Source organism: Eucyclogobius newberryi, unplaced genomic scaffold (assembly GCF_026437365.1).
Source record: "Eucyclogobius newberryi isolate DKJ021-1_F unplaced genomic scaffold, fEucNew1.0.hap1 SCAF_4, whole genome shotgun sequence".
NCBI classification, from domain to species: domain Eukaryota; kingdom Metazoa; phylum Chordata; class Actinopteri; order Gobiiformes; family Gobiidae; genus Eucyclogobius; species Eucyclogobius newberryi.
In genome coordinates this window covers 28,630,576-28,657,731 of record NW_027316056.1, presented here as the reverse complement: position 1 = coordinate 28,657,731, position 27,156 = coordinate 28,630,576, and the positions used below count along the sequence as shown (strand labels likewise).

Sequence of the window (27,156 nt, the reverse complement as noted above, 5' to 3'; positions counted from 1 at the left end):
ATTTTGAGCTCCTGTAGCTTCACTTTTACTTAAATAACCACCGTAAATAGAGTCCTCTTCCACCGCTGTGTTACATTGACTTCCTGGAGACCGATCCCAACCTTAACCATAGTTACAACTTGCCTGACTTTTAACCTAAAACCATTTAAACCCTCATTGTGTTTTTGCGCTTATAATAAAGGAGTTACGACGTCCTGATTGGGACCTGATTTTTGTCCCAATAAAAGAAGTGGGTTCCTGTGACTTGAGCATGTGCAGATTTTAGTCCCCATAATGCAAACGACACCAACACCAACGCCAAGATAAAAACATTGTCCAAGAAAATGACATAAAAAACGATTTGGCTTTCTCCAATCGCAGTCGATGCACCTCCTTTACCTCCCATGCTTTTCTCGAAACATCGTTCATTCACGCTTCTAGTCAAAATGTAAACTGCGTGGAAACATACAAGTTGCAAATGCATTAAAAAACGTTGATTAGACGCCCGTTTCACCTGTTAAACGGGAAGAGTTCTGAACCCTTGCAATGCAAACGTAGTAAAATGGTTTCAATCAAGTGTCTAACGTCAGCTTCTTATGTTTTGTTCAACAGGAGGAAAGCGGAACAGTTTCTCCACATGCAAAGCGAAGGCAGCAGCTCCGGGCCCTCTGCTTGAGATGGAGGCCTGCTAGATTCCACGAAGACCTTCGAACAGTCCGACCTAACGCCTCCACTTCTCAGAGGACCCCGCCCACCCCCCACTACCACTCCCACTACCCCGAACTTGACCCCGCTTTTCGACCCGCCACGCGCTGAGAACGCCTCACCGTCTCACTGTACTCCCAGAGACACCGAACTGAATAAGACAATCACGATTAGTCACTCGCATTGTCTCTCGAATCAGCTTTATCGCAATCCAAGGCACTGCACTGAAAATCCAGCAGCCACTTTTGATGTGCGCACAAAAACTCTGCCCTCTCACGCCCGTTTCTAAGTTATTGTAAGTTATTTGTCGCCTGGTTTGCTTTTGTATAGTTCATTAGGCCAACTTTCGCTCCCTCGACGTCACCCTCACCACCGTTTTTTTCGCTCACTGGATTCTTGAGACCATTCAGGGTTTTGTGCCCGGCCGACCAAACACCTCTTGTTAGACTGCACTAAAGAAGATGGAGGGATCTCATCTTGTCCAAGAAACGTCCTAAAGGCGCCATTTTTGCTCACGACCAGTTGGTGCATAAAGGATTTTGATTTTGCTCTTCATTTTAGACCGACATTTATTTTGAATGCTTTTTTTGTACCTTGAATTCTCGTTTCAGTTTCTTGGTGTACATTTTAGTGATATTTTTAATATTGTTTTTTTTATATATATATCGTGGTATATATGAAAATAAGCTTTGGACACAGGAAAGCCATTTTTTTCTTGCTGAAGCATCTTGCAGAAAATTTAAAGGCTTCTTTTGATAACTATTTGTAACAAATAGTGACCTCGAGTCTTGCTCAGATGTAAAATAATGCTCAGTATGTGTACTTTTTAAAACTGTCAGGATATGTCACTTTTCTTGGTATTTTTGCAGGCAACATTAGGACAAAGGCGAGAGTGATTGCTCAGAGGCCTATATTTTATTGTTGGAAATCATGACAAATGAAGCAGATATATATATTTACCCCAGCACTTGGCAGTCTTTTCTTTTATTGCAATGGACCTTTTGTCTTTTTCTCTGGTAGCTAATAGTGTGGTCTTTTGCCATGTTGTTTATTCCATTCAAGCATCTCTGTAACATTTTAATTTTAATGTTCTATTTTAGTATTACTTGATCAATTCCTTTTTAATTGTCATCTTTTTGGGTCACTGTCATATTGGTATAGCATTTGCTCCCAAATGGTCATATTTGAACTGTTTCAACATGTTTTTGTTGTTTTTTTAAAGAAAATAAAAAAAATGCACACTTGGCTCATTGTCCAGTTGCGTGTGACGAGGCAGTTGTCATAACGGTTTGGAAAATGTAATTAAAATGTAATTTGTCTGCAGCCATGTTTGAATTAAAGAAATACATAGTACAGTTCAGGGCTTTTCTACACAGACGTAAACACACCTCCTGCTCGTGACTTCCAGAGAACATAGGTGTAAAATACAGTAGAACGTATTATAGAAATCAATAAAGTTCGGGGTGGGATTTAAAAGAACATCCTGTCTCTTCTTGACGCTGTTATTTTTTTTTTTTTTATAAAGCTTTAGTTTCAGATTATTTTGAAACTAGACGCTTCTAATAAGAGCCAACATCAAAGGCTTCTATTTATAGACCATCTCCATCTACTGAGCCGGGATTCAGCATTTGTGGCAGACCAGCGCCCCCTAGTGTTGCGGGGAGAGTCCAGCGCCTTTACAAACGACTGAGAACAAACGTAATCTTTGAAATATTATGGGAGAAATCATTAAATGTAGAATTATAAATTGAAATGTTGATGATGGATGGAAAATGAGACTAAGTCGGTGTGTAAACAACAGAGCCAGGGTACCAATATTTGAAAAAAAATTATGTTATTGTCATACATACAGTATTCACAATTGACAAATGGACGTTTTTGTTTTCAATGGTGAAAAAGGCACATAGTTAGTCCAGCCACAGACAAGTCCCGTAATTAAGTCATGAATCTTGATAATAGTGTTGTCAATTAATTTACCATCATCATTGCATATTAATTACTTATATTTGTAAAATCCCTCTCCGGTCTTCTTGCCATATTTCCCCTCTGCGACCAGTTTGTTGAGCAGCTCGCTTTGTGCAAACAGTGGGTTCCCAGCGTCCATGGCACTCCAGCCTGCACAGAGACAAACACAATGTAAAGTTACGCTCGGCCGTCTTTCATTTATGGAATATCAAAAACGTTCTCAAAGTTTACCGTCCATGATGAACTTTGCCGTGTCTAGTCCGACGTAGTCCAGGAGCTCGAACGGCCCCATCGGATAACCGGCCCCGAGTTTCATGGCGATGTCGATGTCTTCCTTGGACCCGTGACCTGGAAATGACAAACAACAACCGGGCGGAGGAGGAGAATTTGTGACAATACGAACATCATTTTATAAAGGTTATATTTAAAACATAAATGGTGTCACTGATATTTTGAGTCCTAATGTTGTTCTTGCATCAACAATCGTACCTTTTTCATGCAACCGAATGGCCTCCATCATGTAAGGAACCAGAAGACGGTTCACAATGAAGCCAGGTGTGTCCTAAATAAAGTGATAATAATTAAAAAAAACATAGAAAACTATTAAAGTTACAATCAAATGAAGTACAAATCGTTACCTTGCAAGACACTGGCGTTTTCCCCAAGGCTTTGCTGAAGTTCAAGAGAGAGTCAAATGTGTCCTGGCTCGTTGATGAAGTCGCTATAACCTGTAAAATATGTATGAATTCAACTGCGTTTCATTATCTCATGGCAATATTGGATTCTGACGATTCTACCTCCACAAGTTTCATCATCGGTACAGGATTGAAGAAGTGAAGGCCGCCAAAACGGTCCAGCCTGGCTGTAGAGCTGGCGATGTCCGTGATCGGCAGGGAGGACGTGTTGCTGGCAAAAAGGGTGTGTCTGAGGAAGAAATGTAAACCGGGAAGTCAAAACTCTGGCGGATCAAGGTTTGCCCGAGTCTAAGAATTAAACGAACACTGGAACAACCGACGTACTCGGGCGCGACCTTGTCAAGAGCGCTGAAGAGATCCTGTTTGACTTTGAGGTTTTCAACAATGGCTTCCAAAACCAGATCTGTGCCCTGGATGGCAGCTTTCGCATCCGAGGAAGTGTCTATGTTTTTCAAGACTTTTTGGATGAACTCTTCACCTGCCTACAAAAAAGAAGAAGAATAAGATAACAGAACCTTTATTTGTCCCACAACGGGGAAATTCCAGTATTGCAACACAGATTAGGAGCATAATAATAAAAACAGATTGGAAATTACTCTTAGAATCTTAATAATAACGCTCTTATACAGACAGAAAACATTGCACCAGGGATGATTGACATTGTGTCACAGTATTGCACATGATGATTACAGTATTGCAAATGAATTAAGCAATCCTACATTTAATAAAAGCTATAAACAGGTATGACATATGTTGATTTGTAAGATCTCACTTCTGGCTTGTCTGCATACTTCTTCTTGACCACTCTCTTAAGGCTCCCTGCGATTCCTTTGACAGACTTCTTGAGGACGTCTTCAGATGTGTCCACCAGCGTCACCGTGTGGCCAGTAGATGCAGCTACCTTACAATTCACATGAATTTAAGGTTACACTCCAATCCTTACTATATTATTAGCTTTATAGTTCTAATATTGGTTTATCGAAAATGTTCCCGCTTTTCATTTGTTGATCACGATTTGTATGTTTAACTTTAGATTTTTACGCAGAAAGTGGAACCACACGCTACAGCGATTGTTTGTGGCGGACCCTTTAGGTAGTAGCACTCCACCAACTTTGCCCGTTTAAAATATACCAATAAATGCGATTAATAAACAAGATTACAAGTTGCCTTCTAAAATGAGCACAGTACGCTTGCCACAACATATTTTTTAACAAATGTTACTGTAGTTTAAAGCTATCGTGCTGCATGCTACTGCTACTTGACAGGCTAGCATAAAGACATGGCGTGTCCTACCTGAGCGATCCCTGCGCCCATCTGTCCACCTCCAATAATCGTGACATGTTTTATCACCACATTTCTCACGCACGATGTGGAAAAACCTCTGCAAAAGTGGGTGAAGAAGGCCATGTTCACGCAGGGAAGAGTCAGACTCAGGACAGACCAGGACCAGGACCAGGGGACACAAGAGGAGGTGATCACGTGACCACGCGACCTTTCACCAATATAACACATCCATGCCTTTCACACACGTTGGAAACTTTGAATCATTCATTTTTATAAGCTTCATCCATGGATCTATTAGGCTTTATCCGGCAATAGGTCACACAACGGCCAATGCAAGAACCAAAATGTAGTCGAAAATCCAGAATTATGTTGAAATTAACATTAAAGCAAATATCAGTTTATTTGAAGTAATTTATTCATACACAAAGTAATTCAAAGAGCTTTACAGAACAAGACATGTTCCTCAAAATAACAACACAAACAAATATAGACATACATAATAATTTTAAAATGCAAGGGTCATGCGGATAAAATCATTTCAGTCACAGGTAAACATAACTGTTTTGAGCCATTGTCTGTTTCACATCTTCATCTGCAAATATTTGAAACTCTGACTAAAATAAATACAAATAAACCTAAGTTTAAAAGTTTGCAACTTGAAATGATTACAGATGTCTTATTTTATTTTTTTGTTTGGGTCCCGAGTTGTTTGCATGGTTATTTTGGGGGTCCTGAAAGTTTGGGAACCCCTGGTCTAACCTACTGGAGACAAAGGTATCTCAAGTTTAGATATGAAAAGCTGCTTACGTTATTGATTTCATGTGGCTGCTAAAGTTAAAGTTTTTGTCCATTATTATTCTAAGATTTGTTATTTTGTTTGATGGACGTGACTTCATTGTTCATTGTTTTATGTTGCACCGAATCACCAAAACAAGTTCCTATGTTTGTGAATTCTGTTCATTGACAATGGCAATGATTCTGATTCTGACAGTAAAGTGCCAGTTTAAGCCACATTAGATTCATATATAAGCTTATAGCAAGGTGATTACAAATTCAATAAATAGTCCTTCTGCTGTTTTCCTGAATTAAAATAAGTCCATATGCAGAAGAAGCTCAGGTTACAGTTTGATATGTGCGCGCTGGTGTCTTTCCAAAAGACAATAGAATATGCTTTGACCTTCCTGAATAAGTACGTTCTGTAATGTCAGCCATGCTGATGTCATCTTGTGGTCCTAGGACTCACACACACAGTGAAAGGTGAAGGGGCAAAGGTCAGGCCGAAGCGTCCCTGCAGAGGAGGAGGAGACAGTCCCTCCGGTAACCTAAACGTGAACGCTTGGAATAAACAGGTGACCATCAAGAACATCTCCATCTTGGCCAGTTGTTCGCCCATGCACACCCTGCGACCTAAGGGCAACAAAGGAGTCACAAATACTCTGTTCTCAACCAAACTGCTTTACATGCAAAATTCAACACTTACCAATTCCAAAAGGTATGAAGTACTCTTTCCTCAGCAGTTTTCCTTCTGGATCCAGGAAGCGTTCCGGATTGAAATGATCAGGCTCGTCCCAAACAGTTGGATCCCTATGTACGGACCAAAGGTTGGGTATAATCACTGTACCTTTGGGGATGGAGTAACCACAGAACTCTGCAAGTACACAAAGGTCAGTATTTAAGCAGGTCCTGAATCACCTTAAAATGGAATAATGAAAGGCTCCACTTACCCGTGTCCATGGATGTCATGTGGGGGATAGCCAGAGGAACCACCACACTCAGCCGCTGCACTTCCATGATCGTGGCTTCAGTGAAAGGAAGACTGCCCTTATCGGTCATAGAGGGGGTCCGGTGTTGGCCTATCACTGCGTCAATCTCCGACTGCACTTTGTCTGTAAACAGTTGAAAAATGCAACGCTGTAAGACACCAACACATTGAAATCACGTTGTTCTCAGCTTTTAGTTTTCTACCATTACGAAAAACAAGCTGCTCAATTATTCCAATCTTTCCATTGCCAGAATGAAGCGTACCTGTCCTGTCAACAACAGCAGCAGCAGCAGCAGCCCTAAGGAGAACATGTCTTACCTTGGATGTCGGGGTATAAGACCATGTAGAGCAGAATCCACAAGACTGAATTAGTGGTGGTGTCGGTGCCAGCAATGAAAAGATCCCCTATTATATAAAAGAGGTAATCCTCTGTGAAGCTGCTGCCGCCGTCGCCGTCTTCTCCGGCAGCTTTCTGGGCCAACATCTCCAGCAGGTACATGTCAGCAAGATCGCGGGGGTTTTCTGGATCCAGCGATTCCCTGTGCGCGCGAATAATCCTCTTCAGAAATACTGTGATGTCTCTCTCCACCTGTCGCAACTCCCGGAAGACGCCGAACGGCAAATAATACAGCAGGGGGAAGACGTTGATGAGCACTGCGGGGCTGTTGACGCAGATTTCCAGCCCGCGCGCCATCAGGTGAAGTAAAGTGCGGAACTCCTGGTCGTCGTGGCGGAAGCGCTGCCCCAAAGCCATAGAGCATATGACGTTTGATACGGCGTTACTTATGAGAGGGGCCGGGTCTATCCCAGCGGCCCCGTGCTCTTTATGGAGATGCAGCAACTGGGTCTTTATGGTGTCCAGGCCTTGCAGTATGCACGGCTCCAAACTTAACTTCCCGAGGCCAAGGTTTCTCAGCATGGTGTGGCAAAACTTGCGCTGCCTCCTCCACACGGGTCCGTAAGGGGCAAAGACGATCCCTGGTGAATGGAGGGAACAGGGGTGTTATTGTTTACGCCAGTGATTACGAAAGTGGGATCGCGTGATGTCCTGCAGGGGGCGCCAAAGCTCCACTTACACAACAACTCTACTGTAGATAAGATAAGATAAGATAACCTTTGTTTGTCCCACGTATTGCGACACAGATTAGGCACAGAAGTATAGTAATACAAAAATAGTTAATAAATACTAACATAACACTCTTATTTACAGCTGTTATATGGACAGAAAATATTGCACCAGGATGATTCACATTACGTCACAATATTGCACATGATTATGAAAGCTGAAAGACACATCTTGGATCTTGGAGTTAGTCTAGCATTGATTGTGGTGCATGGGTCATTGAATGAGAGCAAAGGAGAGACGCACAATCACCTTTTGACTTCTAGGGACTGATCCAGGGCCGGCCCAGCCTATAAGCGAACTAAGCAGCCGCGTAGGGCCCCGAGGCGTTAATAGGGCCCCCAATCTGGCAACCCGTCTTATGTGAAGTGCAAGCGCAGCGTGCGCCACTAGTGTAGTAGCGCTGCTGGCGCGGCAGCGACACACAGCGGTAACATAACACACAAACCGCATTTATTTGTAATGACAATCTGGCAACCAAGACACCAAACCTGCGCTGATTGGGCAACTTCATTGTGCGCGAGCAGAACGAGAGCAAAACATAAACACAACACAACGTGGTCCCTGCGTGGTCCTCATGTCCAGAGGAATATATCCCCCCGATGCCGAAAAACGAAAGAAGAAACTTCTTGACGATGTAAAGAAACTGCAAACTCAACAACACTCTCCAGGTATTGAACTTCTCTTACAAAGAGACGGTTAATGCTGCTGTTTGAAACAACACGATTCTGTCACGTTAGTTCGCTCAGGCTGGAGGCGACGAGAGCTCTGCCCCGCGCACAATATGTGTCTGAATGAAAAGATAATAAGTTTAACATTTACACCAGCCCGTGTGAGCTGCAGGTGAGGCCGGTGAGGGGCCTCTATGGCCCGGGTCACTAAGAGGCGGAGATCCGGTCCGGACGAGCGCCGTCTCGTCCAGAACCTCTGACGTGAGACTTTGGAGTGAACAGTGTGCGGCCCCTGTCCATGGATGTATTATAGTATCTGGATAGGGTACGCCCCCTCTGCCTCTGGCTCCAAGTTGAGTAGAATGCAGCCTTTTGGTCGGACCATTTCAGGAGTTCGGCCTCTAAAATTACCAAACATGCTAAATTGTTTTTAGTCTAAAAATAAAATAGAAGGAATTTCACTCTTCAACTGTTTCTAAAATACTTTAAAAATACATTTTTAACCTCCCGGTGAACGGTGTACGCGCACCGAGCGCGCACGTAACCCTCATGAACGAGCCAGGAACATGTGACGGAAACTGAACACAAGCAGAAGAAAGAGACGAGACGAGACCAACGATACACGTAAGTTGTGTTTGTTTGTCATTCCTCACGTTTCACACATCGTTCCATGTTTAGTGTAAATCAACGATTACACAGTTAACACGAGTTAACACAAGTTAACACGAGCTAACACGAGCTAACGTAAGCTAAAGTTTAGCTACACAAAGATGCAACAATACGTCATGATGGCTCGTGCTTCTGCAAATAAATAACTAATTATTTCTCTTACTAAATGTTTTAAGAGACAAAAGGTTAAGCACAGATCAAGGAAAACTAGAGAAAGAAGGGAAATAAAGTGATGTTTGTATTATGTGCTATAAAAAACAACCAATAATTCAAATATAACCTGCTGAAATGGGTCATATCTTACATATATAAATGTAAACGTATGTAAAAGTGACAGTGGTGTACTCAGGGCTGAGACGACATTTGAGGTTTTATTACCCATTTAATAATGAAGTGTGCTGTGTTTAAACAGCAAAGCACACGCTTGTTTTCTATAGGACTGTCATGGATTTACTTCCATGGAATATGTAGAGATTTAGCAAACATGTCAGTTATGTTCTAACTTCTAAGGTTTAAACTTATGCATAAGCAAATGACTTTTGGTTCTAGCTTTAAAAAATAATGTGAAAAGAGGAACTTTTGTGTTACAGAGCGAAATGTAAATCTGTCAATAACATATTACAGCTTTTCTCTGTTAAATGTGCATAATATATCAATGTTCTAATAAGTATCTTTCTCATCTTCAGTGCTGACCAGTGAGTTTAGTCTGTCTGTGCTATCCAGAGCTCTACAGGTCACTACAGGTCACTGCAGACACAGTGATCTCAAGTAAACTCCTGACGACTCCAAAGCAAAAGGTATTTTAATAATAACTTGTGCCTCAACTAAAATTAAACAGTGTAGAATCAGTACTTTGAATTTATAAAATGTCTGTTTTGTTATGATCAAAAAAACTAAATGATAATTGTTCTTCAAAAGAGACACTCCTGTGTCACATGTGTCTAAAGCAGCTTCAGGACAAACATGTGAAGTGTATGTTCTATGACTTGTATAAATCTAAAACATATGAAGTGTATGTTCTATGACTTGTATAAATCTAATGCATATGAAGTGTATGTTATGTGACTTGTATAAATCTAAAACATATGAAGTGTATGTTCTATGACTTGTATAAATCTAAAACATATGAAGTGTATGTTCTATGACTTGTATAATCTAAAGCTGTGACATGTTCTGTTTGTCCCTCAGTCATACGATGGAGCTGAACGGAGGAGTTTACTGAAGTCCTTTTCACCAGAAGACTGCGTAGCCATGGAAACAAAGTCTTGTTAAATACTGAGATATTCAGTATTTAACGCAATAATGTCACATTCATGTGCATATAACTGATGTAAAAAGAGTGTTTATTTTACCATTATTATTAGTATTATTTTGTCTTACGCTGTTTTTATTTTATCTTTATCTTTATTTTCCCTCCATTCCTTATTAAGGTATGAGAGGTTCTGTCTATAGGAGTTTTTGTTTATAAGAGTTCTTCTATTAAGATCAATCTATTAAGAGTGTTTTTTAAACTTGCTATAAGTTTTCTGTCCTTTTCCTCTGTATCTACTGTGTTGCAACAACGGAATTTCCTCATGTGTGGACAATAAAGGAATATCTTATCTTATTCAGTATGTTCTATTTGACTTATACAGGTTGTTTTATCATTGTTAATATTTTTATGTTGCACTGAATCACCAAAGCAAGTTCCACTGTTTGTGAATTCTGTTCTTTGACAATGGCAATACATTTTCTGATTCTATTAATGATAATAATAATGAACAGTACAGACTCAAACTCCTTAATAAGGGACTCCCACATTGTAGCTTTAAAACTCATTGTAGCTTTAAAACTCAACTAAACTGGCTAAAATCAATTTATCATTTGTAGTTATAATCAGATTTGCATTTATTGAACAAGTTCATTCATGTTCATTATTTTTATTAAATACATTAATAAACAAATGTGTTTTGTATTTATTAAAGATTGACATGATACAAAAACGACACAAAAGGAAACTGAATATAATTAAATACTGCTTAACTCAATTATGTAACAGAATCGATGATTATATTTTATATTTCTTCTCATCTGATTAAAAAAATGCATATTGGCCAAATTATATTATGTACATTAATAACTGAAAAGTTAATAACAAAATAAATACCCAAACCAAAAACTACAGAAAATGATGACGTTATTAAACCTCTAAATGTAATTTATTGTCATTAAACCAGACTTTTTATCTTAACACTTCTTTATAATTCTCTTTAATATCAGAGCTTTACAACATGATACATGTATATTTATAGATGGATATAACAATTCATCATTACACTTTACGTAAACAGACTATTTCAAGCCGAATTATTCCAAAAGTCCGTGTTGACTGTTCTGAGTCTGTCGCGCTGCTGTCGACGTGCTCGCTCCCGACGCCAAAGCCTCACGGCGATGACGTCACAAAAGTGGGAGGAGATATACCAGTATTCAGGAAGTAATGCGGAACTAAAAAACTTTTTTGGAACCATGCGCCAATGAGCAGCTCCATAGGTTTCAATGGCGGCCATCTTGGCTTCCGGGGGCTTGTGCCCCTGTCCCGGGCCCCTCTTTCTCACATCACCATGTGTGAGATCAATCGTGACTCGTGATGTCTGTTTTACTTCTTAAAGTGCAATAAGAGGAACGTAAAGGTTTATGCGTGTAAGGTCCATCAGCCAATCACATCGCAGCATTGTTTCACGCAGGAGTCCAGTGTGTGACGTTCAGATCAGAACAAACATTTATATTGTAATTAACTTTTAATAGAGCAATAAAACATTTCAATTTATTTAAAAAGCATCATTAGACTATTTGTTATAAATTATAATAAACTGATAGTGAAAAATAACCAGACATATTATGATTATGTCTGTTAAAGAATAATACTATATATTTTTATATAAATGTGGCAAAGTTGCAGAAACGCAGTCGCTTCACAATAGCGAGGTTTGGACCTTCACTTCTAGTTCTGTTCATTCTCTGGGAATAACATTGTTAAGCAATGCTTATGCCATTTGTTTAATTTAATATAACTTGTTTTGTCACTTTAGCAAGAAGGAACAGTTGGGAGCTGTAAAAGATAAATTAGTAAGGCTAACTATTAATTTTACATCTTCAGTTAAAATTAATCAATTTGATCATAATTATTTTCATAGCCAATATTGTATTGAGTAATTAAGTACACTAATGTATTAATAACTGGCTTTAATCATTTTCTCCTGGCACAGTTTCATCACATCATCATTTTATAGCATTACAACCTCAACATTTTACTCTTATTTTAGCCGGCTGGACCACATTAAAATGCAACAGAATACACGAAAAAGGTCTGAAAATCTCTGGGGGAGGGCCCCCAGACCCCCCCTGTTCATTCATTTAAACTGCTAATGTGATAATGTGGCTGTCGACCCTTAACGCCCACAAATACGCCCAAAAACATATCTGGGATGTGTGTTATTTGTACAGGGAGTAGAGGTGATGTCAGCGGAATACCAAGTTGCATTGTGGGATTTAAGTTATCAATATTTGAGCTTGTGAGGTGTTGAGAATAAACTAACTGGCAAACAGATGCCCTGGAGTTTTGGTGCGCTTTGTTTGCGTTGAAGAAATTTCCCATATGTGAATTGTTTACTGACAATGGCAATAAAACTGATTCTGATGACGTGGTGAGGGGCCCCCAATTTTTTTTTCGCTTAGGGCCCCCTGAAGGCTTGGGCCGGCCCTGGACTGATCATTATGTTTCACTGTCCGCCTGCAGCAAACACGTGGCCTTACCTTTCCTTTTGGTCATGATGGTGACGGTCGGGATGTCTGGTCTGTCCGAGAACACTTCTGGATGGTTTGAAAGCGCGTCTTTGAGCACTTTGTACCCATTCAGCACCACCATGAGCGTTGTACCCGCAAACAGACTGTACACGTCCCCGTAGACTTTTGACAGTTCGGTCAAAGACTCCATCGCGTGTTTGTTGTTACTCTTCTCCACAGGCTGCTGCGGCTGCTGCGGCTGCTGCTGCTGCAAAAGCTTCCGGACAAACGGAGGAATCAGAAAGTGGCCAAAGTTACCCACTATAGGCCATGGTTTCGGGCCTGGGGGGATATTCGCGAGACGTTTTTGACGCTTACGATACTTCGCAAGAACAAAGTACATTACTGTAAAGATAAGTAAAGTTGCGACGTTTGCGTGGCACCAGACAAAATCCATTGTGCACCGAAGCCCCGCAGCAGCAGCAGCAGCAGCGTGTGTCAAAGCGCAAATCTATCCCATTCTTTAAAACAAAAATAAAAACTAACGCTAAAACTTGTAGGTCAACTGATAACAAAAGACGCGAAAAGCTTCTACTCTTCCTGTGTTGTGGTCAAATCAGCTGCTCCCCGCGTCATCCCGGTACTGGCTTCTGATTGGCGGACGGGGTTGTAGCCCGCTGTGATTGGTGCATTACCAAAGGGACGAAACCGTTGGTTTTGTTTTTAGATGGGCTGAAGAAATGTCTGTTTTTGTATGTGGTTTGTGATGTCATTATAATATGTATATATTATAAATATATTATTTTTAAGGTGTTTTAACGCACTTTTATGGTTTGTATGTAACAGTGAATGAAATTGAGTTTTTTTTTCGGCTAGATCAGACTAAGTCTATTTTTATTTTATTAGGAAATTCTTGATTTTATACATGCCTTATTTGATTTGGTTTGATTTGGATTCTACAGCGCCTCCCACCACGGGCACTAATATATATGGTTTCAGAATAGTGTGTTCTTTATAATGAATAAATACATAAATAAATATATGCAAATTGAATATAAATACTTGGAGGCTATTTAATAAGTGATAATAGGCTACTATACTACTATTGGAAGAAGATGTATTTGACTAGAACTCTACAACTGTTAACGTAAACAAAAAGAAAAAGACTACATCATTCACCGTTTTATTTGATGGAAATATTTTAAATATAAAACAAGCATTTTGGATAAATAACATGATGCTCTTTAAAATAAAGTCACCATTGTGAACACCACAACTGTAAAACTCACTATGTGATGCAACACACATATAAATGGCTAAAGCCACAAGACACTTCAAATTAAATAATTGACAAAGATAAACAATATTAAAATAGTAATGAAGAAAAAAGAAAAGATTACGATTGGTTTGGTTTTGATAAAAATCATGCTGATAAGTGACAACGCACTAAGGCACCTTGTGACATAAGTACATTATCTTGAGGTAACCCTTCTCAGTCGAGCTAATATGAGAAGACAAATCGTTTCAGCAGAAGATCTCAATCATCTAAAATACAGCAGTTTGTCAGGTGCTAGAAACTTTTCATGAGGAAGAAAAAAAACTTCATATGCTCTGTGGTAACAACAGTGATTGTTAGAATACTTCTGGGAACATCTCTCATATACATAATATAAACGGTACAATGCTGATGTGCTGATTTTCTAAAGATGGACCATGGAGATGTGGTCACTCCTCTCTGATGCTCTGTACCATGGAATACTTCTTACAGGGGCTCTTAAGGCAGGCGGGGGGCCAGGTGATGGGCCAGCTGTAGGAACACGGCACAGCGATTTGGACGTTTCTTTCCATTAAGTTGAAAAAAGGGTTCCACCAAGTGTTTTGGAGGTAGTTGTTGGGGAAGCATTTCAAATTCTGCGAAAACAGTGCATGAACATTTAGTACAAAAACAGCTTTACAAGTTTAATTATAGCATGGGCATTTTTTCATCAGTTCAATTTGTAATATAATATATATAAATAAGGCCAGCAGATGGTGCAATTTCTAACTTTGAAACTTCCCACAATTCCCATAAAAGTTTAACATTTCTCATTCTGTGTTACCTGCACTTTGGAATTCATTCTTGGCATACATTTTCCACAAAACTATTTAGTTGATATTAATTAAACATGCAGTTTTTTCAGTGTTATAATATTCAATCATAAGCTTCCATCCAGTGTCGAGCCCCAGTCAAACCTGTAAGTTGGTCATGGTGTGGTACCACCAGAAGAGGCGTGAGGTGATGAAGTAGGCCACCACCACATCCACGCTGTAGTGCTCATGGGCCACGAGGATACACACCACACCCACCGCACTGAGCAGCCAGCACATCACGTGGTACCACCAGAACGACCGCGGAGAGTCTGGACAAAGGCAAAGAGTTCAGAACAGTCATGTCAACATCACTTTGAGGTCTGAGGAGCGGCTGTATATTTTGGGACGTACACTCTTTGATGAACAGGTAAGTGAGGGTGAGCATCACGGTGTGCCCACTGTACAGGAAGTCCCCACACATGAGATGGGAGCCTGTTATGGACAATCCTCCTCCGGAAATTAAGCGCAGGACTCGCAAAAGCTTGGCATGAGAATCTCCGTGCAACTGAGAGAAAAGAGAATCTACAGTTACAGTGCTAGTTCTGGGAAGTAAACAATGGAATATTCCACAGCCTTAAGCAAAATACAAAGTAGTCCTGCTTCCATTTTGATGGGCAACTGCCCATTTTAAAAGTTCTTTCCTGTGATATTCAGAGGTAACATTTTCAAAACTATTTGAACCATTTCCCTGTAATCATTATGTTCAGAAGTGAGGATACACGAGGCACTGCAAACGGTCTTCAATACTGACATTCCCCTTGATTTTAAAACAATGTATCTTGGATGTAACACTCCAATAATGGAAATGATAGATGGGTAGCAGCAAAAAAGCAATAACAAGGAGATAGATGACATGGATGGAGCCGATTGTCAAGTACTGGACTGAGATAATATTGGACATTTATAAATGGAAAGGCTAACTTGGACATTGGGACAAATGGGACACGTACTAAAGGGGACTTATTGTATGTCGAGCTGACATTTAACAAAGTGCTCTTTTTATTATTGTCTTTTTGCTCTCTGTCTTGTTCGGTTAGTGTTTATTTTGTATCATCCAAAAACTAAATTTAAAAAAGAGGGAGAAGAAGAGAGGAGCCACGATGCGCCCCTGTTAGTCTGCTGTGGCAGCACTGTCAAAATAGCTTGTTTTTATAGCTGTGGTGTGATGATATAAAATGGCTCCCGAGGGCAGACCATAACAGGGCAGCACCAGCTGAGTCCGCTCTTCGGTGAGGACTCAGAGCTCACCTTAGGAGCACAGGTCATGTGGATGCCCGGGACAGGCAGTGTGGTGATGTACATGGTCACACAGCGGTACAAGTACAGCGTGCCCATTAGGAAGAAGAAGCGCCGCAGGGCTATGGACCTGCAAATGGAAAGAGATGAGTAACAATCAATCCATGTTTGACAGCAACAAACCTACAGTATATTTGTCAAATGTTTTCTATACCAATGACTATGTATATCACATTATATATACATTATGTACCTCCTTGGGTCTGCTGTTTCAAAAATTGCAAAAAAAAATAATGATTGTAACATAATATTTTTTAGAAGAATCTTTTCATTATAATAAAATGTGATTGTCTCTGATTCTGAATAATTCTACACCTTTGACTAGTTTTACATCTAAATACAATACATTGTACATTTTTTACCCAGCTGCTCCCTTTTTATTGTAACCCATAGTAAATCAGTTCTATTGTCATAGCAGGCAGGCAGTGTATGTGATAGAGTTGTCAAAAGTATCGGAAATCAGATACTAATCAATAATAAAACTAGCCTCAAAACTAGATACTCGTTTGAGCAAATATTATATACTACTCTAATACTAATTCTATACTTTACCATTGCGAAACCTAAATGTGTGGCCCCTGCAATGGATTGTAAAATCTTACAGTGATTATCGGCTCAAACAATCAATATCAAACCATCCCTACTTTCCTGAACAGATTAAGAATGATCTTGAGCTTTATCAGGACAAGACTGCATAGTATAATAAAGATAATTATTTTGTGTTGAAAATGTCTTTTGTCTGAATAAAATCCTTCCACTGTAATAGCTTTATATTTCCTAATAAAAACGGAGCCACATATTCTTGCCTGTATCGGAAGAAGAATAGCTGTATGATCCAAATGGCCAGGAGCAACATGCCATTTATCTCCGTGACAGTGAACGCCCAGTTCACCCGGTCGATGTAATCAAAGAACTTATCCGGAAGCGGTGGGCTGCTCTCTTTGGGTGGAACCCTCTCATGCACCACTGTGATGACGACTGTGGTCAGGACCAGGTTGAATCCGGCGTAAAAGAAAGCGATGAACGTCTTCCACCACTCCATGGGCAGACGGTTGACTTTGGTGTCGGGCACTGGGATCTTTACATAGTCGTTGTGCCGTCCCAGGCCCTTCCGAAAACCCCTCTTTTGGTCATCCGTGCCAGGGTTGTGGACCGGACAGGTTTTGACACTGACTACAGCTGTGGTCTCCATTCCAGGTTTGAGATTGTCTGCAGCGGTGGCTCTTGGGTCCCCATGTCCCGGTGTGGCCATAGCTGCACGCACTATGCATCCACAGAGACTGGACTTGGTATGAGGTCACTGAGGAAAAAAACAACATTCAGTCACAAATCAAACCAAGCAGAATGATCCTAGTCCACTTTTGGAATAGATTGACAAGATATAAAAAGGTTTTATGAGTTCTTGTCATGGCTTTGTTATTTTTGGTATGAAATAGATCAACTCTTGTCCTCAGAGTTTGAGTTAGGAGGAACTGTTAAATGGCCCGGTGAGGACTGAGGTCATGGCTTGCAGCGGTCAGCATCAATCAGACGTGGTTATAGAAAAGAACATCAGTAAACCATGATCCTGCTGTCTGAACCCTTCCATTTTAAACCTATGGAACTGTATGCCTTAGTTTAGGAAGTTTTTGTTTGTTCACGTTCCCTTTCATTTAACAGCATGCATGGCACAGACTCAAAGCTGTTGTGTGGTCTGTACATTATCGATGCCAAATGAACAAAATGGAAGAGAAAAAATGCTGGATCTTTTTTCAGGTAATGACTTGACAGAGAATTACAGCCATTTTCTGTCATAAGGCTAAAAGGCTTCTTGTACCTAAAAGCGTTCCATTAATGGATGTCTGTATTTTCCAGTCAGCCTGAAAGGCACCACAATAAATGTCTTCTGGGATACATAGAGAATGGCTGATTTACTCTGAGACTAAACTGGAGCATCAAATAGTGGGCTGGAAATAGAGTAATGCTGGGGCAAGAACGGATCAGTTGCATCTAACGCAATGTTGGGAAAATATTATTGAGCACAGGAAAAAAGCTTATTACATAATCGGAAAAAACCCAAATCTGTATGTTTTAGAGTTAACAGGAAACAACGTGGCCGAAGATTTCTATGGTCCCAGTCCCAGTAATGTGACTTATGTTGTGGGAATTAATTTAAAATTAATAAAGAAATCTAAAGGAAAACGGAATATCTTTTGTGAGTTTAATTCCAATAAAAGAATGAAGAATTTGCAGCAAAGAGGGAAAAGACATGAGTCAGGTGCAGTTACAATCTGCCGATTACAGCTATTAAATTGGTCTTCACATCACATCACAAGGTTTAAAGGAGGAGAAACAAATGAAACTTAGTGAAACTTCATACAAAGCTTCATTCATTCATTTAGTCATTAACAATTACAATATTAAAAACTAAATATGGAAAACAAGCTACAAATATTTTACAATGTATTGCCATGTTTTTTTTCCTATTTCCCTGCAAATATATTGGTACGGTCTATAACCTGTCTCCCTCAGACTTGAGGGTTTATAGTTTAGATCTCTTTTATAGTGGATTCTTATTTGTCGCTTCACCTCAATTACCCTTGTGAACCGACAATGGACTACATAATACTTGTGTAGTGTAAGAAAAGACAGCTTTATAACTGTGCATTTATATAATCTACACTTAGAAACTGAAGTCCATCATAGAATGTTCCTGTGAGTGCACGGTCTGCATTAGTCTCCATTTGAGAGGCCGTGCGCATGTGCTTCCCTTGTGTACAGTACATGCGGTTTCCCACTCTCCACAGCAGCCTGCTCCATGGGAAAAGGGTGGTGATGGAAACTGGCAAGAAAAACTTTATTTCGCTTGATCACAGGCTGTAATGGATAACTTGGCTGGCTCCACTCCCCGGTGCTATTTCAGGAAGAGCCACCCAGATGTGAGGGCTGTGTTTTACTCCAGGGGACAGAGCTTTGAGTCCATTTTGAGCCCTTCATAATAACATGCTGCTTAGAGCTAGTCACTCATTTTGTAGAGCACAACATGTGGAGCTGTCTTCATCAAAGAGACAAAAATAAGCCACATAGTTCAGCCCTGTAAAGTTGTATATCTAACTAAGCCAATAATGACATTGTTTGAACAAGATGAGAGATAACAGAAGTGCAGCAATATAATATGAGCTGTTTTTACTCATCAAAACCTGGTTTAGGATGTTTTGTTCAATAACTGTTGATGAAGAACTGCTACAACTGATACGTGATACCGCTATCTGGAGCTTTATTCAACTTACAAACACTAAAACATGATAAACCGCTGCACTGTTTCACATTGGAACGAGAAATGTCACTGAGGTAAAGTGTAGTCTTCAAGTGGAGAAATAGAACTCCACTCGTCTTTCCTTTGGAAGGCCTGACCACATTGGGTGGATAATAGCAGCTTCACTCTTGCTGTGTATAACAGGGCAGCCATTTGTAATTTGAGTGAAGCAGAAGGTTTTTAGGGTGTAGTTGTAACCCCACATACAGAGCTAAACACCATGTTCCACATTAGACTACTGGGTGGGGCAACAGGTCACTGCAAACCCTCTAATTACGCTGTTTCAGTTCTGTCGACTGCGGCTTGTTCAGCAAGTCCAACACAAAGGTTCCCAAGGCCATTCATTTAAATAAAACAGCATTTTCAATTAAACATTAGTCCATTGATGGGTTTGACATGACATCACAATGTTTTGGCATATTTAGCAGAGGTGTTTGGCTGGTGAAACTAATATTGCAGATCTTTGGGGAGAGAGTAATCGGGCTGCAATATATAGCCTACAATCAAATCGAAATTGCAATTCGAATGAGAAAATTGCAGACTGCTATTCGTTAAGTCCTCTGCAAAGAATCGAAAATCACAGACCCTGATAACCCTGTAGTTTAGACCTCTACAAACATGTGATTCTTGTAGTTTATATTTCAGATTCTTCTCAGATGTTGCATTTTGTACTGAATCCAACTATTAAACAAAATGTGGATGTCAAATCTAATGCAATCACAATGTTAGTCCAATGTTGTTGTTGATCATCATAAAATCTCGAACGTGTCATGTTTTGTTAGCTCATTTGTGGCTTTCCTTTCCTTTTTAAAGAATCAATAACTGTCTTCCGCCAAAAGCCAGCTGCAATTCAGTTTGTCCATTATTATTGTGGCTATTTCTCCTCATCACTGTCCCTGCAACAGTAAGCATGAGCAGATATAATTAGGTTGGGACAATAATACGCACAAATGAGCCCGATTAAGGCAGAGCCGTGCACTGTACGTCCACCATGCCACTAGTACAGTAACTTTTCACAAAACCATGAAGCATTAAGATCGTGATGATGGGCTAGAATAAAGGCTAGAATAAAATGGCTGAAAAGTTAGCCCTGTAGTGATGTTATAAACTCAATCGATCCCTGTTTAAAGCTGCCGACAGCGTAGAACATCACACAATCCGCAGATGTCATGTAAATAAATAAAGATGAAAAAATCCCCAGGCAAAGCACATCGGCTCCGTCCGTTTGTTGTGTAATGGCACGTGTTGCGTCCTCCTCACCTGCCTCCTCCGGGCCTCCAGCAGCTGCTCCCCGGGGTTGCGCGCTGTGGCCTGGCCGCTCGCTGCTCACGTCGGGACGGGATACTGCGACGTCACAGCGCGGTGCCGCTCGACTTCTAGAGGCGGCGGCGGTGCGGCTCCTCCTCCCCGAGACGCCACATCGCCCCGCATCCTCCTCGCATCCTCCTCCCGGGCAGCATCCCGTTGGGTTCTGGCTCCCCCTTTAATCTTCCACGGCGCTTCTTTTACCCTCTAATCGGAGCCTCTAGAAGAGAAGGATGTGACCGGCCAAGGTTTGAATGAGGCTGTGTCTATTTAAAGGTGTCTGTCCCAGCGAGAGCTACGGAGCCCCGCAGGTGACACTGGCGAAATATTATATCTGCACGTGGCCACGAGATATTATCACGGTCCCACGTATATATATATAATTTTATTTAATGTTGTTGTTGTTGTTGTTGTTGTTGTTGTTGTTTTCAGATTGATTCTTCTGTCATTTGCCTCATGTCTGACTCTGATCTGGCAAAGTTGATTCCTCGGTTTGGGAACAGAGTAGCAGTGATGGCTTTTGCAGTCAAAGTCAGCCAGGAATTTCAAGGAGTCATCTGCTGGGTAGAATAAAAAGTAAGATCTCAGCGAGCAGCATTGATAAAAGAATTCAAGCTACTCAAAGGCTCAAGAGAAACAAGTGTGCAAAAAGAAAGAAAAGAAGACTTTAACTTGAGTGGATGCACTTTTGCTCAGATGATAATCAGTACAAACAGGTACGCACACTAAAAGGTGGTACCATGCATTTGTGTGTTGACAGACATGTCAAGGTGAGAGAGGTTAAAGAAATGGCAGAATCTCTCTTTTTCCCCAATGGAAAGAGTAAATTGTTAAAGTTGGAAGACCTTTACTGCAACATTTCTGATTTTTTTAGAGAATGAGATTGACCTTGAGAGCACAGTTGAGGAGTTATATAAAAAAAACAAAGTAAGAATGCTCAGATTGTACCTGTATACTAAATATCGTTCAATCCAAGCAAGAACAGAAGAAGGATCTGAGGTTGAATTTATTCAAATAGATCGAAGTGAAGAAACTGAAATTGTATTCATCAATCAAACAGTGGGCCAATCAAATGAGCTGGCAATGGAGGTACATGAAAATGGGGTAACTAAAGTGTGAGTGCAACCCAAAATACAGTGGGGTCATGACAATTCCACTGAGTGAAGTAATTTTGGGAGCCTCTGTATAACTGTGAATCTGGATGGGATGGATCAAAGACAAAGTTGGTGCTTGTCATAGAGACAACTTTTTGAGCTTTTACAAGCCTTTGCTGACCATGCAATATTACATAAAGACTTGATTATCAAAATAAAGCTTCCCAATGGAAAGCTAGAGGAAGGAGAAGGTTCAGGTGCATTTCGGGATTGTCTTTACGAGTTCTGGGAAGAGTTTACAGCAAATGTACCCTTGGTAGGATGTAAAAGTTCCATATCGGAGACTTGAATATCAAGCCCAGGAATGGCAGGTAGTATATAGATTATTCTAGTTAGCTGGAATAATGTGCAATATTTCCCTCTTCTCCTCTCCCCTCCCTTTTTGGAGGAAAGCTTCCTCCAGTATGGGACAAAAGAAGAACGGGAGATCCTGTCAAATGCACTTGAATCATTTCACTCTGTCAGCAAATCAAAACTGATTGATGTGTTAGATGCTCATGACTGCCACCATCTTCCAACAGAGAACACAATCAAACAAATGGTGTCACAGTTGGCACACAAAACACTCATTCAGACTCCAATGTATGTCATATAGTGCTGGAAACCTGTCTTGAACACTCAGCTGTAGGGCTGCAGCTATCGATTCTTTTAGTAAGCGATTAATCTATCGATTTTTTCTTCGATTAATCGAGTAATCGGTTAATTTTTTGTACAATCCGTAAACCATTTAAAAGCATATTAAAATCGTTTTTTTAAATAAACTTTATAGTTCATTGTAATAAACAAATAACAAATTGAGTTTCTGCCTAAGAAAAACACATTTAATTCTTAATTTCACATAAATTTGTTTCCCCAAAACCGCAACATTTCACTTCACCAGTCCAACTGTTTGTATAAAAAGAATATATAAAGAATAAATATAAAGGGCTAATTAACTTGTCACCAGACTATAAACAGTTACAGTAGCTATGAATTCATTTGCGTTCCTGTCACATAACTTAAAATAAGACATTAGTTTGTAAAACATTGTGTGTGGGACAGTGATGCTGGTGTTTTGAGCGGTGGCTCAACATTTTGCATTTTGTCACTTTACGGCGTTGGCTCCGTGTCATCGCGGACTTTCAGATTATTATAACACGGTCGCGGTCCTCCTGCTGTTTCCATAGATGTATTGGCCGTTTCAAGGCGTCGCAGAGGAGCGTGTGGCATGTTTTAAACGTACGATTGTGACAGGGAAGCAGAGTGTGGAGCGGGAGTGTGGAGCAGGAGTGGGAGTGTGGAGCGGGAGTGCGGAGCGGGAGTGTGGAGCAGGAGTGCGGAGCGGGAGCGTGGAGCGGGAGCGTGGAGCGGGAGCGGGAGTGCGGAGCGGGAGTGTGGAGCGTGGAGTGGGAGTGTGGAGCGGGAGTGTGGAGCGGGAGTGTGGAGCGGGAGTGCGGAGCGGGAGTGCGGAGCAGGAGTGGGAGTGTGGAGCGGGAGTGCGGAGCGGGAGTGCGGAGCGGGAGTGTGGAGCGGGAGCGGGAGTGTGGAGCGGGAGTACGGAGCGGGAGTGTGGAGCGGGAGTGTGGAGCGGGAGTGTGAAGCGGGAGTGTGGAGCAGGAGTGGGAGTGTGGAGCTGGAGTGTGGAGCAGGAGTGGGAGTGTGGAGCGGGAGTACGGAGCGGGAGTGTGGAGCGGGAGTGTGGAGCAGGAGTGTGGAGCAGGAGTGGGAATGTGGAGCTGGAGTGTGGAGCAGGAGTGGGAGTGTGGAGCGGGAGTGGGAGTGTGGAGCGGGAGTGTGGAGCGGGAGTGCGGAGCGGGAGTGTGGAGCGGGAGTGTGGAGCAGGAGTGCGGAGCGGGAGTGCGGAGCGGGAGTGGGAGTGTGGAGCGGGAGTGTGGAGCGGGAGTGCGGAGCGGGAGTGCGGAGCGGGAGTGTGGAGCGGGAGTGTGGAGCGGGAGTACGGAGCGGGAGTGTGGAGCGGGAGTGTGGAGCAGGAGTGGGAGTGTGGAGCGGGAGTGCGGAGCGGGAGTGCGGAGCGGGAGTGCGGAGCGGGAGCGTGGAGCGGGAGCGTGGAGCGGGAGCGTGGAGCGGGAGTGCGGAGCGGGAGTGTGGAGCGTGGAGTGGGAGTGTGGAGCGGGAGTGTGGAGCGGGAGTGCGGAGCGGGAGTGCGGAGCAGGAGTGGGAGTGTGGAGCGGGAGTGCGGAGCGGGAGTGCGGAGCGGGAGTGTGGAGCGGGAGTGGGAGTGTGGAGCGGGAGTGTGGAGCGGGAGTACGGAGCGGGAGTGTGGAGCGGGAGTGTGAAGCGGGAGTGTGGAGCAGGAGTGGGAGTGTGGAGCTGGAGTGTGGAGCAGGAGTACGGAGCGGGAGTGTGGAGCGGGAGTGTGGAGCAGGAGTGTGGAGCAGGAGTGGGAATGTGGAGCTGGAGTGTGGAGCAGGAGTGGGAGTGTGGAGCGGGAGTGGGAGTGTGGAGCGGGAGTGTGGAGCGGGAGTGCGGAGCGGGAGTGTGGAGCAGGAGTGGGAGTGTGGAGCGGGAGTGCGGAGCGGGAGTGCGGAGCGGGAGTGCGGAGCAGGAGTGGGAGTGTGGAGCGGGAGTGTGGAGCGGGAGTGCGGAGCGGGAGTGCGGAGCGGGAGTGTGGAGCGGGAGTGCGGAGCGGGAGTGTGGAGCGGGAGTGTGGAGCGGGAGTACGGAGCGGGAGTGTGGAGCGGGAGTGTGGAGCAGGAGTGGGAGTGTGGAGCTGGAGTGTGGAGCAGGAGTGGGAGTGTGGAGCGGGAGTACGGAGCGGGAGTGTGGAGCGGGAGTGTGGAGCAGGAGTGGGAGTGTGGAGCTGGAGTGTGGAGCAGGAGTGGGAGTGTGGAGCGGGAGTGGGAGTGTGGAGCGGGAGTGTGGAGCGGGAGTGTGGAGCGGGAGTGCGGAGCGGGAGTGTGGAGCAGGAGTGGGAGTGTGGAGCGGGAGTGCGGAGCGGGAGTGCGGAGCGGGAGTGGGAGTGTGGAGTGGGAGTGTGGAGCGGGAGTGTGGAGCGAGAGTGGGAGTGTGGAGCGGGAGGAGTGGGAGTGTGGAGCGGGACTGGGAGTGTGGAGCGGGAGGAGTGGGAGTGTGGAGCGGGAGTGGGAGTGTGGAGCGGGAGGAGTGGGAGTGTGGAGCTAGTTGTGGTGGTTGCTCGCGGCAGCTCTCGGCACCGTGCTCTTTTACACAACAAACTCTTCCCGGTCCCACCGTAATAGATCCATAAGTCGTACTCGTGAGTTTGAAACACGCCGCTCTCTCTGTTATGCTTCAGTTGCTTCAGGAAGAAGCTCCGTGGGGAACAAAAGCGCCACAAGTTGTTCCGTGCGCTCCGCGCGCCACAGATTCATGTGTTTTTAATAAAATATGTAAATTAAACGAAGCATCGAGGCAATTAAATAATAATCAAAGTTTTTTTGTAATTGAATTATTTGATGAACTCGAGTAATCGTTGCAGCCCTACTCTGCTGACACTTTGTATCCTCAATGGCTTGTTAGAAACTCACTGTGTATCTTCAATGGCTTGTTAGAAATAACACAGGAGCGTGTGCCAACACCAAGACGTGTTCGTGAACTTCTGACATTTGCCAAAAATATAAATCCAGCTCAGAATACTGTGGCCAGGCACCTAAAGAAATACATAGGTGAATGTAACAATAACATTCTTAAAAGTTTCAGTGTAGGCTTAGTGTTGATTATCACGTTCCCATGTGATATTTAAAAAATAAAAAAAATAAGTGTTGTTGTTTAGAATTTCAGAATTGTTTTTACGCGAGAACGTGATAATATCTCGAAGCCCGCCTCATGGAGTTAATCAATATGACACTGCTAACATATTTTATTACAACGAATACTAGAAATATTGTCAATTAAGCTACCATAAAAACAACAACAACTTTATATTGTCACATCAAAGCATTCAATTCCTTTCCTCTTTGAAAGGAGAGGGAGGGGGGTTATCCATGTAACACTTGGATACCAACCGCATCTTCTGTCTGATGCTCTCCCTGTCCAGGAAGGATGTGAGGGTTTCCTTCATTTGGGTCCCTGCGCATGTGGGGGTGGATGGTAACGAAATGGCTGATGCACTGGCTAAACGTTCCCTTCGGCGGCCATCAATTGATGTGGCGGTTGAGTTGGGCAAGTCTGAAATCAAGCCCGTTATCAAGAGTCAGAGTCATGTGGTCGGCCTTTGGCAGGAATTTTGGAGCCACTGTGTTACTGGACGGCATCTCTATCACATACAGGGTAGTGTGGGTCCTTGCGGGTCTATGGGCAGGAACGCGTGGGAGGAAAGGGCCTTCGCCCGCATGAGGATTGGCCATACTGGACTCAATTGGTCACTGAGTAGGATAGGCAAACATCCGACCGGTCTGTGTGGTCACTGTCAGGTGCCAGAGACTGTCGAGCATGTGCTGATTTGCTGTGAGGCTTATGATAGGGAAAGGGCCGGGTTGGCCTTGTGGTTTCGGAATAATGGGCGGGAGTTCAATCTGCGGAACGTTCTGGCGATCCAGTCACAGGGTTTGTGTCAGGCTGTGGTTGCTTACTTATGTAGCACAGGGCTGGGTAAACGTTTATAGAGGTGGGGGGTGTTGGAGACTGAGCCGAGGATGAGGAGCAAGAGGATGTTCTAACGCGCTTGGACTTCGTGGGCCTAGAAACGCCAAAGTGATGGAAGAAGGACTTCTAACCGAACGTCAAAGAGGGCGAGGAAGGTGAAGAAGAGTCTCCCTGGAATAAAGCCGGTTGGTCTCTGACACAACAACTATTCTAGTCACAAAAACACATCATGACCTCATGGGCTTTGTACGCCAAAGCAATGGGAGGAGTACTTTTACGGACTACGACAGAGTCTGAGGACTACGAAACGTCTGAGGAATAAAGTCTGGCGGTAATGCAACACTCGGATGCCAACCGCCATAAAACAACAACAACAACAACAACAACCGCAACTTAGACATCTCATGACCTCTTGGGCTTTGTCAAAGCACTGGAAGAAGAACTGGCGGTAATGCAACACTCGGATGCCAACCGCCATAAAACAACAACAACAACAACAACAACAACATCTCATGACCTCTTGGGCTTTGTCAAAGCACTGGAAGAAGAACTTTTAGGACTACGACAAAGTCTAAGGAATAAAGTCTGGCGGTAATGCAACACTCAGATGCCAACCGCCATAAAACAACAACAACAACAACAACCGCCATAGCATAAGATGTCAAACTACAGTAGGTGGCGGTGATGTAACACTTGGATACCAACTGCCATAAAACACCAAAGAAGAAGAATGGAGATCTCTGTCCAACTGACAAACTCTGCAACTAAGAGGGAAACTATTATACAAAAAATCACACAAGCAATATCAACAAAAAATAC

General features: G+C 42.7%; 4 protein-coding genes and 1 long non-coding RNA gene across 8 annotated transcripts in view; 2 read left to right on the top strand and 3 right to left on the bottom strand.

Moving 5' to 3' along the window:
• The window catches only part of lef1 (lymphoid enhancer-binding factor 1), a 41,025-nt gene extending 39,095 nt beyond the window's left edge, over positions 1-1,930 (top strand). For all 4 annotated transcript variants that reach the window (XM_072462335.1, XM_072462337.1, XM_072462334.1 and 1 more), the window contains one exon: positions 592-1,930. In XM_072462335.1, coding sequence (XP_072318436.1) covers positions 592-671 — 80 coding nt within the window. In that variant the 3' untranslated portion in view covers positions 672-1,930. The remainder of the gene's footprint in view (positions 1-591) is intronic.
• On the bottom strand, positions 1,578-4,828 carry hadh (hydroxyacyl-CoA dehydrogenase). Its single transcript, XM_072462341.1, has 8 exons — positions 4,638-4,828; positions 4,117-4,245; positions 3,669-3,826; positions 3,447-3,573; positions 3,288-3,377; positions 3,139-3,211; positions 2,881-2,997; positions 1,578-2,799 (listed from the first exon to the last, which is right to left on the bottom strand). The coding sequence occupies exons 1-8, from the start codon at positions 4,749-4,751 to the stop codon at positions 2,681-2,683; spliced, it is 927 nt and encodes a 308-aa protein (XP_072318442.1). The 5' UTR covers positions 4,752-4,828; the 3' UTR covers positions 1,578-2,680.
• A 268-nt stretch (positions 4,829-5,096) lies between these two features.
• cyp2u1 (cytochrome P450, family 2, subfamily U, polypeptide 1) lies at positions 5,097-13,087 on the bottom strand. The gene is made up of 5 exons (XM_072462751.1): positions 12,646-13,087; positions 6,709-7,368; positions 6,353-6,514; positions 6,109-6,276; positions 5,097-6,035 (listed from the first exon to the last, which is right to left on the bottom strand). The coding sequence occupies exons 1-5, from the start codon at positions 13,070-13,072 to the stop codon at positions 5,848-5,850; spliced, it is 1,605 nt and encodes a 534-aa protein (XP_072318852.1). The 5' UTR covers positions 13,073-13,087; the 3' UTR covers positions 5,097-5,847.
• LOC140377366 (uncharacterized) lies at positions 8,736-10,420 on the top strand. Its single transcript, XR_011930107.1, has 3 exons — positions 8,736-8,808; positions 9,540-9,650; positions 10,042-10,420. It is a non-coding gene; the product is annotated as an uncharacterized lncRNA (long non-coding RNA).
• Positions 13,088-13,781: 694 nt separating the features above from the next.
• sgms2a (sphingomyelin synthase 2a) lies at positions 13,782-20,768 on the bottom strand. The gene is made up of 6 exons (XM_072462752.1): positions 20,597-20,768; positions 16,848-17,341; positions 15,994-16,111; positions 15,097-15,250; positions 14,848-15,014; positions 13,782-14,526 (listed from the first exon to the last, which is right to left on the bottom strand). The coding sequence occupies exons 2-6, from the start codon at positions 17,291-17,293 to the stop codon at positions 14,341-14,343; spliced, it is 1,071 nt and encodes a 356-aa protein (XP_072318853.1). The 5' UTR covers positions 17,294-17,341; positions 20,597-20,768; the 3' UTR covers positions 13,782-14,340.
• Between the last annotated feature and the right edge of the window lie 6,388 nt (positions 20,769-27,156).

Bases quoted from the DNA above. Each gene is read 5' to 3' on its own strand.
- hadh (XM_072462341.1), bottom strand. From the start codon at position 4,751: ATGGCCTTCTTCACCCACTTTTGCAGAGGTTTTTCCACATCGTGCGTG. The intron at 3,378-3,446 runs GTAGAATCGTCA...CATATTTTACAG, and splicing joins CGATGATGAAACTTGTGGAG to GTTATAGCGACTTCATCAAC. The intron at 2,800-2,880 runs GTAAACTTTGAG...GTCTCTGTGCAG, and splicing joins GGCAAAGTTCATCATGGACG to GCTGGAGTGCCATGGACGCT.
- cyp2u1 (XM_072462751.1), bottom strand. From the start codon at position 13,072: ATGGATTTTGTCTGGTGCCACGCAAACGTCGCAACTTTACTTATCTTT. The intron at 7,369-12,645 runs GTAAGGCCACGT...TCCATTCACCAG, and splicing joins CATCATGACCAAAAGGAAAG to GGATCGTCTTTGCCCCTTAC. The intron at 6,036-6,108 runs GTAAGTGTTGAA...TGTTGCCCTTAG, and splicing joins CTTCATACCTTTTGGAATTG to GTCGCAGGGTGTGCATGGGC.
- sgms2a (XM_072462752.1), bottom strand. From the start codon at position 17,293: ATGGCCACACCGGGACATGGGGACCCAAGAGCCACCGCTGCAGACAAT. The intron at 15,015-15,096 runs GTACGTCCCAAA...GCCTTTGTCCAG, and splicing joins TTACCTGTTCATCAAAGAGT to ACTCTCCGCGGTCGTTCTGG. The intron at 14,527-14,847 runs GTTTGACTGGGG...CTGTTTTCGCAG, and splicing joins ACACCATGACCAACTTACAG to AATTTGAAATGCTTCCCCAA.